The sequence below is a fragment of the Zophobas morio genome, unplaced genomic scaffold, assembly GCF_036711695.1.
Source record: "Zophobas morio isolate AGI-343-1 ecotype UQ-CSIRO unplaced genomic scaffold, CSIRO_AGI_Zmor_V1 ptg000024l, whole genome shotgun sequence".
In the NCBI taxonomy this organism is placed as follows: domain Eukaryota; kingdom Metazoa; phylum Arthropoda; class Insecta; order Coleoptera; family Tenebrionidae; genus Zophobas; species Zophobas morio.
In genome coordinates, this window is record NW_026972129.1 from 5,260,503 (window position 1) to 5,272,317 (window position 11,815).

An 11,815-nucleotide genomic window follows, 5' to 3' on the forward strand; every position below is an offset into this window, starting at 1 on the left:
GTCCAAGGCTTGGCACCCAGGTACGCCACCACCACACGTTATCGGCGAGATTCCGGACCGTCCGTCTCGCCGGAATTTCATCGCAATACGTTGGAAGAATGGGCATACCCGACGATGTTATTGGGAAATTCTCCCCGGAATTCACTCCAAGCCATTTGGTTTGAGTACTTCCACACACCGTTCACCTTCTGTCTATTTCAAAAATACGACTCCATCAAAAAGACTTTCTCCTCCAAAGGAAATGCCATGTTTAAGAACTGTTTTTATTTAATGTAAAGATTACTTCTCCAGGGAGCAATAACAAAGAAGGTTGGAAGGGACTTTTCGTGTAACAGTTGTTTAAGTCACAACCAGATTGATTAATAAACTGACGTAAAATTTACATCGAAGTTAAAATGCAGTTTATAAGGATCTTGTTTGTGTCTGTCTTCTTTCAAATATTAGATTTACAAAATTATAGGTAAGTAAAGTTTTTTTTTTTTTAATTTTTATAACAGCTTTAGATCCAACGTTACACAAATAATTGTAAAGAAAATAGGCGGATTCAATTTCAAGAATGACGCAATTACAAATTATGTTGCTTGTTCAATAGTTTTGTTTCACAACAATTGTTTTAGCTTTCACATACAGTTTAAATTTGTAGTAGTGTAGTTATAGCATTTTCCATGTTATGTTGACGTTGGATTGTAAAATGACGACTGTAATTTTCATCAGTGGATGACAGAATAATACCTTTTTGAAATGAGTTATTTTTGAAGTCTAAAGTGAATTCGGTTTCTGTTTTTTTTTTTTTATTTATCCCTGAAACCACATTAGTACAATCTAAAGAAGCTCGATACTAAATCAAAATCCACAAAAAAGTGTCAGCTAGTGTTAACTAAAAAAAAAGTATGGTATATGTATATAATAATAAAGAAAAAATAAACACATCAAGAAAAGAAAGTCTCCCAATTTTATCCCTGCAAACTGTTTTGCGTCGAAAATTTCTTTGTAAATAGTTGTGATAACATAGGTGTAACTTAGGTAGGTACTTAAAAAATAACTAAAACTTTAAATTCTCTTTCTCTTCGTTGTTAAGAACGTTTTCTATAAATTGTTAATATGTTTGCTGATATTTGTACTGAAAATTCAAAAACAGGTAAGAATGAATAAAGTCCGAAAATGAAAACTGGGAAATACAAAAAAAATAGTTCCTCCTGTTAAATATATACGGATACTATGTACAATAGACAGAAGACCAACAACTAAAAAAAATCTTTACATCAAGAGGAGTGGTACGTAGATTATTATCATACCCGATTTTTAAGGACACGTTATCTCAATTTTGTAAAAATTATATTATGATTTTACATTTCAAAGTAATAATGTAAGGTAGATTCCTTGAAGCAACAAAAAAAAAGGTAACTACCAAACTCATCATATTTTCTGATCTTTACGATATGTTTCCAAACATAAAAGAATAAAATCTGTTTCAATACACATCTAAAATATATAATAACTGTATGTATAATTAGCAGATGACTCAATATCCTGAAATCAAAACATTTCAAAATTTTGATAAATCTAAAGTTCAGTTTTAGATGAGAAGATAGTTCGAATTTATACCTGTTACTCAGACAAACTCGTCATTTTGGTTATCAGAGAACAAATACATCACACCTTTCGATATTTATTATAAAAGTAAGCTTATACACACTATTCAGGTACACACGAACTCGTATCAAGTTTTGTACTTAGCTTAGGTAGTAATTTTACGTAAAATCTACTTATCTAATCTTAAGATGTATACATATAATATAGAATAATACCCATGATTATGAATTAAATTATACCGGAATCCCGATGAAAATTTATACCTCAGAAACTGACCAATGAAAATAACAAAAAAAAAAAACAATAAAAAAAAAGAACATAAATTAGTTAATTTCAGAGGTAAAATGATTCAAATACTGTACTTCTGTGCATTTTAATCACGAAACACCCAATCCAAACAAATTTGTTTACAAAACGTGAACATAATTTTGTGTATAATTTAATACGTTTTTAATAAAGAATAATTTTGAAAAATAGTATGAAATTTTAAGTGAAAGTACAGTACGCAAGCGATAAAGCGCTTAGAAAGCTTGCTATTAGTAATTCAATATAGTTACGTACTTTGCATATTTTCTACACATCGACCATTAACTATACAGGAAGGAGTTAAAAGATAATAATATGCAAAGTTGACTTAAAATTCACCTTAGGTATTTAAAAGGATGTGACATACGAACTGCTTGCATGCAAAATTACGAAAGTACAACTATTTTACTCGAAGTTGCAGTTTTTTCAATCAAGACATCCAATTATAATAAAAAAGGATACAAAATAAATAAAAATTTGTTTATTACAAGTGAAAACGACAACCGTTCACACTTAATAATTGTATGTCTTGACTTTTCAGGTGACATGAATATTACTTGTATCAAGTAAATATTTTCTGCGTCTAACAACGCTCGTTGGAGTAATATTAACACAATATTTGAAAGTCCCAAAATCACAAAAAGTGCGCAGCTTTAAACCGGCGTGTCACTAATGAAAATGTACTGATCAATCTTAATCAAACTCCTGACTTCATTATTTGTAATTTTCTTCAGTGGCGGATCAAATCGCTTGGCGAGAGGACTCTCTTGTAAATCAATAATTCCTGGCAGATTATTACCAAACATTGACTCACTTAAACGATAAACACCTGTGTTTGCCAAAGACAAATACTGCAATTCATTCAGAGACTTGAAGCTGTTCTGGGCTAACATGTACAAGATATTGCCGTCTAGAATCAGATTCCGGAGTTTGGGAACGCCCATAAAAGTTACTTCGTAGATTTGCTCGATTCTGTTGTGAGACATCGTTAATGTCTCCAAAGTACGTGATATTAAAAATACGCCTACACGATTGAAAGTGATCCTGTTCCTGGAAAGATCAAGTTTCTCAAGTTTAGAATTGTGTCTGAATGTATAAGGATCCAATGATGTAATATTGTTGTCTGAGAGTGCCACCATGGTTAATTGTTTAAGTCCCCGAAATGCTGTCACATGGATGTTGTTGATTTTATTCTGATATAATTCGATTTTTGTCAATGCTTTGTAACTCTTGTTGTAGAATATAAACTCGGGAAGTGTAGATATGTGATTGTAGGCGAGGTTTAAATTTCTTGTTTGAGTTTGTCCCAGTGGAATTTCTTCAATACCTTGACCCATTTCTACGATTTGATCTATAGGTTTTGCCGTTGCAGCCTTCGATGCGTATTGGTCGACGAAATGCAACAACACCCTAAAAACATAAATTATTATTAGGAAAGTTAAAACAATTTCCGTTAAAATATTGCATTAATGGCACTGTATCGTTAAATTTTTGTCTTATTCTCAACTAAACCACTAAAATTGTATGTTTCATTTATTAATTTCCTCTGTGTGGCGAATATCAGGTGCTCAACAAATATATATTTTTAAATTTATGATTTATGTTTTGTACAAATTATGAGACTTGTATTAACATGGACAGACCTTATGATTCAAAAGTTATCAGATAAAGGGAAGCTGTTTGTGTTCAGCGCACATAGGGGATGATAGGCAGAGAGCAAATGTTTAACGAAAAGAAATAGGACAAAGTTACGTGTATTAATCTTCCCTTTATTATATAAAATTTTGTAGATTATATTGTATATGCATAGTGGTTCAGTCAGGATTTTTTGGAAATTAAATTTAAACTTAGGCCCTTAACTTTCTTTGATGAATACATTTTTGTCATTTAAAGCTGCACTGTATTGTAAAATACCGGATGACTATTAATGATTATGATTTTATTCATCAGGTTGGCAACACATTTAAAATTTTATGATGGCATATCTGATTGTCAAAATGAAATTTAGGGAACCAAGTCATCTCCTCAACGCGTTTGTAAGGCGCGTTAGGCTGTCAAAGTTGACAGCTGTGAATTGACATGTTAACATTGCTGCCAATAGTTCAGAATTACCAATCCAAAAATTTGCTTCAATCATTAATAGTCACCCGGTCACTTCGATGATCTTAGTTTTTAATACTTTTCAGCTTTCCCGGCGGGAAAATTATTTCTAAACAAAACTTTTAATACGAAAATTTCAACAAATATTGTTGTTTATGTAGTTTTAGAAAATTGTCTCTCACATCTCTCCTCTGCAAAACTAGTTGAAAAACGCTTCATCTACTTGTTTGTTTTTGACGCAATTATATACGGTGAGTCTGATGAGACCTGTCAAGTGAGAGAGTGAAGAAAAAATCACAATAGATACTCGCTTTATTGTGGTAGAAACAAAAAAATTGGGTGTTGACAAAAAAATTATAATAATTTTCTAATAACGATATTTCAGTTTTTTCAAATAGAACACCCTATATTCCATTATTGCAATTACTCTGTTTTTTTTGTTCTCTTTCTTTTTTGTAAGTATTTTCTATATTTAAAGTTATAGTTTAGTTACTGAGATTTTTGACTTTTTTAAGGGACAGGTAGATATTCAAAAATACATTGTGGTTATAAAGCTTAGGTAGAGGTTAATAAGAATATATAAAAATATGTAGGATATTCTATACATAAAAAAATACGCTATGGCTCGAAAACAAAACACTTTGTGTCGAAAATTATTTTAATGTATGCTATTCGAAGAGCCATATAACTTTAGTCTATGAATTGTTTATTATATAATCACATATTATTCTGTAATAAGGAGTATATTTGAATAAAGGCAAAATATTCAAAGAAAATAAGAAGTTTAGAGGAAATTAACATATTAAATAAATAAATTTTAAAACTAGGTATCGTCACAAACTTAAAGAAACACAAGTTTTGCTTGTTAATTTTGAAAAATTTAAAAATATGAAAACAGAAAAAATTTCATACGTTCTCGATGAAGTATCTAAGTCAAGCATTCATCTCGGCCCATCTATTTATATTTAGTTGTCGACATGATTGGGTAATGTTTTATTGTTAAACAAATGACTTAACCTACATGATAGGTATCCATTTTTTTGTTTTTATTTGGTTTAGAGGCTCAGTAGATGTTTTAAATAACAGCATTAAACATAAATTTCACATTACAAAAAATTTCTTGTTCAACTGTTCATAGCAAAACAAATATATTCATATACAGCCCTTTTCACTATTCTTGTTTTAAGTAAAAAAAAATTCCTCCCAAATATCTCTTCAGTTGACAATAAAGGAAAGACATATGTAATAATTTTTTGCAAGAACTTCACAACTTTCTGTAAGAGAAAAATATTATATAATTAACTTTGATAAATTACATGCTGTAATATAATGTACACAAAGTTGTAGGAAAATTAGATGAATGATTTTTAAATAAATTAATAATATGATTCAGTTCGTAAATAAAAGCACATTACTGAAGTAAAAGCAGTGCTCCATCCAAGGAGATACCTTTCAATACAAATTTATAATAACTTCTACATGTGATTAGGAAGAGGCCAATAAATAGCGTCAATGTTTTTCCAAAATCTCAAGGAGGTTCACTGTGGAATCTTAAAACTTGTAAAATTGGAGTTTATAACTATTAAATGACATACACAAATTTTTATTATATCTCTCTCATCTCAACAATGCCTTCATCAACATTTACGAATACTAATAAATAAATGGTCAACATTTCACTATCTTTATTACAACAACAAAACACTGCGTCGCCGAACATTTGTTCAGAATATTTCTGGCAGGAAAGCTCAAGAAGACGACAAATTGACAGAATAAACAAACTTGGGTTTTCGTAGCCTATGAGCTGTAGACTCCAAGAAAACAAATACATCTTGACACTGTTTAAGACTTGCTTTGGTAATCGCTCATGATGTGAAGAGATAATTTAATCAAACCGAAACAAAACTAAAAGATAAGTTTGCCTTTATCAAAGCTTTACAATAATGGTATTGCACCTGCATCAGTATTAGCAATTTCTGCTTTTAGATCCTTGCCAATGAGATTATGTTCTGAGAAATTTGTACCAGCATTATATTCTTGAAGAACATTCTCATACAGGGTATTATTGAAAGGTGCGTACAACAAAATTGACAGTTCTTCGCGAAGTCTAAGAAATCTGAAAAACTTATTTTGTGTTATCAAAATTACATGGGGAAAATTAACCCTTATCCAAACTTTTTAGACGCTAATGAAGGATAAATAGGTAAAATGAATTTATTTTAGTAAATCCTAGCAACTGTAACAATAATAAAAAAATAAGAGACCCTTTTGTTGCTATAGAAACGAAAGATGACCTTTTTATCAGAGACGTACAAGGAATTTGGACATAAATTTTAATAATTGTTATCTCTAAAAGGAGAACACTTTTACCTGAACTTTTTTTTACTTTTAGCACCCATACTTCGAGACCAATTGCCGATTTTATTTTGTACGTACCTTTCAATAACACGCTGTATACTAAAAAGCAGATAAATTGTTTCAAGAAAAGAGTCATCCAAATGCCTGTACCATTCGATGTACAATAATGCTGAAGTCTGGCTGCAGACGAGGAATAGAAATATTCGTAATTTTCCGAATCACAAATTTTTTCATTTTTGCATTGGAACAAAATGATTCAAAAGTTCTAATCCTAGATGTACTCTCAGAATTAATTGCAGATGAGCAACAGCTGAGGTAGACATTTTAGTTACAGCTGTGACGACAAAACTTTATGTGGATGTATTGCAAAAAAAATCAAGAGCTCAAGTTGGTTGCGCTATGTATGAATCGTAAGGATAATGGACTAATAAGAACTTATTAGGGTGAGGGAACAGAATGAAATGGAGGTAATAGCTGCTTACGTTCATGTTTACTGATGATTTGGCAAATGAGTTAGTTATAGCAGTAAATATTTAATTATAGAAGTGAAGAAAACAAAGCAATTGGCAAGTTATTAACAAATATGTGGACAACGATATTAAAAATTAACACAAAAATTGTCTGGTTTAAAAAAAAATGGGAAAAACTAGAAAAGAAAGAATACACTCTTGTGATATTTTTTTCTCTTTTTTCTTTCATTTTTGCTATTATTTCTTTGTGTATTATTTATTTCACTGGTTTAATTATTTATCTGTCATCTAATCTATGTTTTGTGACACAGTAAAAACAAAACAAGCAAAGTACATAAAATTTAAAATTTATTGTACGAAATCTTGTTTAGTGTTATAAATTTGATATTTCTATAAATATGAAACGAATATAATCCATTTCCTTTTCAGTATATGGAACTTACAATATGCTAATCAGTTGTTTGTCTCAGAGTGTTTTTATTATATCTCTTCTCTAGTCTGTTACTTATACTATTCAAATTCAACATGATGCACCTGGAAGCAAGGCGCTCCGGCCTTTTGCCTCTAAGGCATTCCCGAAGGGAAAAATCACCATCCTTTGCATTGCACTACCCCCTCACCGGAGGACGACACCCGTACGTCGAGGCTTGCGATTCAACCCCGTAATAATCTTTTTAAACAATGTATACGTTGATACACACTAAGCTACACTTGTACAAAATTAGTGACAGTGGAATGTAACTTAGGTTTTTAATAACCGCATCTTATCATTGTTGCCATAGTTTAATAATATATTTATGATTTTTAATGAGTTCTTCACATAGGCACATGGTCAAAATATTTATGTTATTGACCATTGAAGGTTACTACCACTAAATTCATCATGTTCAATCCTATAAATATATCGAAGTTAATGAAGTTATCTTTTTCTAATTTTAAACTTTTATTAGAGAGAGAGTTATACCAGTGTCAGTAATGACTAATGAGAGTCTATATTTTTGTAAGACAAAAAGGACGGATACAAGATTTATTGAATTATGCCTTTGTGTTGAGGTTAACATTTTCATTCATATATTCCTCTGTATGCTGATTCATACTGGTTAGTATTCCACTATGAATGAAATCAACCAAAATAGATCACCTTCGATGTCTTAATTGAATTTGACCTACTACCTGAGCTATTGCTGTAAACAATCTATACATTATCAAAGGAAGCATAAACGTAAATAATTTAATATAATTTTCTTACACTTTAAGACCCAAAACTTTATTGTTTACACAATAAAACATGTAAAAATTCTTGTTTTTAAATAAAATTAAGGAATAATATTTATTAACACCGTGCGGCCTACATATATCTATAAAATAAACATCAAGGTTCAAACTTATTAATTACCAATTGAATGAACAGAAATGCACCAACTCGTACCAACCTAAATAGCAGGAGATATGCAATGCCACTACATGCTTCTATGGAAATGACTTTAATTATATCTCACATAATGAAAAACATAATCAGAGCAACATATTTGTTAAAACTATCTCAAATATATACTCACTTTTGCCACAGTATCGCAAAAATCACAAGATTTAACACACAACTCATTCTGTCCGGCAAACTTTAGCACTTGTTGAAAAGCATGTACTCCAAATGTCTTCCTTTAACATTAATAATTTATCATTTGTTACGTCACCTAATCAGCGCCAAATTCAAATAAATTTATACAATGTATTTCTTATCACTTTTTTGTTATCAGTTAACTTAGCGTCTCGCTTGAAGAGTGCTAATTTACGATGATTACTATTTACTGTAGTGTTAATTATTCGTCTCTTCAATGGATTCACGAATATAGTGCATTTGTAACTAGATTTATTTATTACTTTGGAATTTAGATGAGGTTATCTCGAAATTTATCATTTTTATAACATTTTAACTATCGCTTACAATTTGATCGTCACTCAACTAATGCCTCTCTGCAAAAGAATATCTTTTATTTACAGTAGAGAGCAGCTGTAATCTTACTGACCTGTCTGTTTTGATCATTTGGAATATTATTTTTAACACAAAAATTGATAATGTCGTTGGGGATAAACAAGAGTAAGAACATTTCCTAATATGTAACATTATTAAATTACCTTGAGATGTTACGTACCGGTACGTATCAAATTAGGTCCAGTCGAGACCGTAAATTTCAGACTTAATAAAGTGGAAGAAAATCAGGGTATTTTTTATTAGGGACCCCTATATTAAGCTGATGAAGTAAACATTTGTTGGTATTTTACGACATCAGCGGCACACCCGGACTATGCAGATGGGACAGCTTAGCAATGGGTCTTTTCATTGAACACTTGTGTTCTGCAGCTGTATATCCTCTTGGTCTATTTCTAATTCGTAGCCCGACTGCCTTGTGTACCCAAGTCGTGAGATTGTCGAATACCTACAGCTTGCTTCCAAATTATATTACATATTTGTAAGTTACTTAAATAATACTCCTGTTCCTTGTTTCTAGACAACTAACTTCAGACGAATAAAATTTTTTGATTCGTGTGAATATAAATTTACGGAGTACTTCATCTTTTGCGCATTTCCTAAGCATAACTAAAAATCAAAAAAAATCTTTGACCTTATTTATAACTCTGACCTTGAATGAGTTATCAATGAGATTGTTTTATATACATTATTGCAAAATTTCGAATACATTATGCGCGAGGGGAATCCATTTATGACTCTGAATAATAGGTACACTACACATATACATTACACGTGTAGCCGGATTCTAAAGGGGAGGGAAAATTTTGTCGTAAAGCGAAGGACTTTTGGAACAGTTATGAAAAAATCTGCACAGAAAATTAAAAAGTCGTCTAAAGTGTACCGAGTCTTAAGTTGAATTACGTCACTTATTAATTTTATCATACCGTTAAATGAAATATCTGAATTCTTAGCAAAAGCTTTTTTTATTTGGAACTATCTCAAAATATACTTTGTGAATAAAATCATGTATTTGCACTTTAATACTTCTCTTATTACTAAAATAAAAAAATTGAACGCGTATTCAGTGTTATATTAAAACATCAAATTATTTTTGCCTGTTAATCCTCTTCAGCGTCGTAAAGGTGTTCATAAAGTACGAAACAATAAACTTTTAATATTATTTCAATAAAATTTTGATTTTTTTTCTCCGGCAACACTGAAAGTGCGAACAAAAAGCTGCTGCTGAGAACATTATCCGGATCGTTTTCTAGTCATATTATTTACGAATCTTTTGCTTGTAAATTTTATAGTGTAAAAAAATCAAGGATAGTGTATATATAATACACAGGAAAGACTCAGAACAGCAATCTGACTAAAACGGTCGGATAAGTGAAACCTTCTTTTACATAGATTTCATTTTGTAAGTATGTTTTAAAATTACCACTCTTATAGTTATGGGGTAGTTAAAAGAACAGATGAGTCAACAGTAGGCGAATAAAATAAATTTTAAAAATTGATTGTCATTTGACAAACATATGTGTGCTCAATGTTTCGATTAATTTTTCAACTGCTTGGCAATGTTCAGTCAACAACAATCGAGGAAACTTCCGTCAAATTAGTTAACGTAATGTAGTAAACAATTATGTATTTCTATAGATATATAGAATTTAAATATCAAATGTGTTTTTTCAGTTCCAATTTTTTTAACATACTTTGCATCCTCGGTATAAATTGTGGGAAAAGTCGCAGTTAACAGTTAAAGTAAACGTCTTTCCAATAATTATTTTTAAATAATTTAATTAGTTATCACAGTATAAAGTTTAGATTTTAATTTAAATATAAACAATAATAAAAATTATGGTCAATATAATTTGTATCATTAGCGTATTTACCACAACTGTATTTGCATGTTTTGTACTTTGTAACAATAAATAAAATAAAAACATCTAAGTACGTCCACATAAATCCCCATTCGTTTCCGACTGATGAATAATAATATAATTATAAAAATATGTCTAAATTGTTATTTTGCTACCTATTTCTACAAGACTTGCAAGTGATTATGCATTATTAGTAAGTAGTATTTATAATTTAATTCTATCAATGTCGATGCAGACTTATTCATTTTTTATTAAAATTCGATAAAAACGTTTTTATAATTGAGGTAGGCTCCATATTATTACATTATGTAATTTTCGTTGTTTTCATTGCACAACTTTTTTAATCTATTCTTATATATCAGTTGTATATATTATAAATGTTATTCAGACAAAAACTGTCCATAAGAAATGAGATACATCCAATCGTACGTAATTGTTATATAACCTCAGCCTGAATTTAACATCTGACTAGCGAATGTAATTTTCAGATTATATGTTAGAAAAAATGTGACGCCACATCGGAAAACCCAATAAATTAGAACGTAAAATGAAGCATTAGATACCATTAAGAATGTTTGCACCGAACGTAATTGAAAAAAAGGAACATAATTTGAAGTCGAGTCATCCTTGAAATTGAATCCGTATGTCTTCTCTGCAGTGATATGTTTAATGCTGCGTCTAAAACTACGTCAATGAAAAGTTTTTAACAAAATTAATTTTAATTGCCGAGTTTGTAACCCTGATATTTCATACACACACAAAAAAGGCAAAATCCAAGATCCGTATAAACTGATTTTTAACTTTGATGTAAACGTTACGCTAATTTATTAATCAATCTCGCTGTGACTTTAACAACCGTCACATGAAACGCCCCTTCTAACCTTACTTTTCTTGTTTTCTTGTTTGTTGCTTCCTGGAGACAGTTCTTTTGAGAACCTTATTTGCGTATTTGTGTATTCACTCAAAAATGGCATGTCCTTTTGATCAGAAAGCGTTTATATTTTCACTCGCATTTTCGAAATGGTCAGAAGGTAAACGGTTAATTATTACTGTCAGTGATTTTTGGACACATTTGATGAGCAGCTGTTGGAGAAAAACTTTTCTACACACTAAGCCTGGTTTCATTTAAGTGGCTA

The 11,815-nt window shown here is 30.5% G+C and overlaps 1 protein-coding gene across 1 annotated transcript; it reads right to left on the reverse strand.

Annotated features, from left to right (window-relative positions):
• Positions 1-1,578: 1,578 nt before the first annotated feature.
• Positions 1,579-8,722, reverse strand: LOC135135449 (leucine-rich repeat-containing protein 15-like). The gene is made up of 2 exons (XM_064064506.1): positions 8,387-8,722; positions 1,579-3,309 (listed from the first exon to the last, which is right to left on the reverse strand). The coding sequence occupies exons 1-2, from the start codon at positions 8,431-8,433 to the stop codon at positions 2,553-2,555; spliced, it is 804 nt and encodes a 267-aa protein (XP_063920576.1). The 5' UTR covers positions 8,434-8,722; the 3' UTR covers positions 1,579-2,552.
• Positions 8,723-11,815: the final 3,093 nt, after the last annotated feature.

Excerpts from the sequence above, each read along its gene's own strand:
- LOC135135449 (XM_064064506.1), bottom strand. The coding sequence starts at position 8,433 with ATGAGTTGTGTGTTAAATCTTGTGATTTTTGCGATACTGTGGCAAAA. Across the intron at positions 3,310-8,386 it reads TTTGCGATACTGTGGCAAAA|GGTGTTGTTGCATTTCGTCG; the intron begins GTGAGTATATAT and ends TTATGTTTTTAG.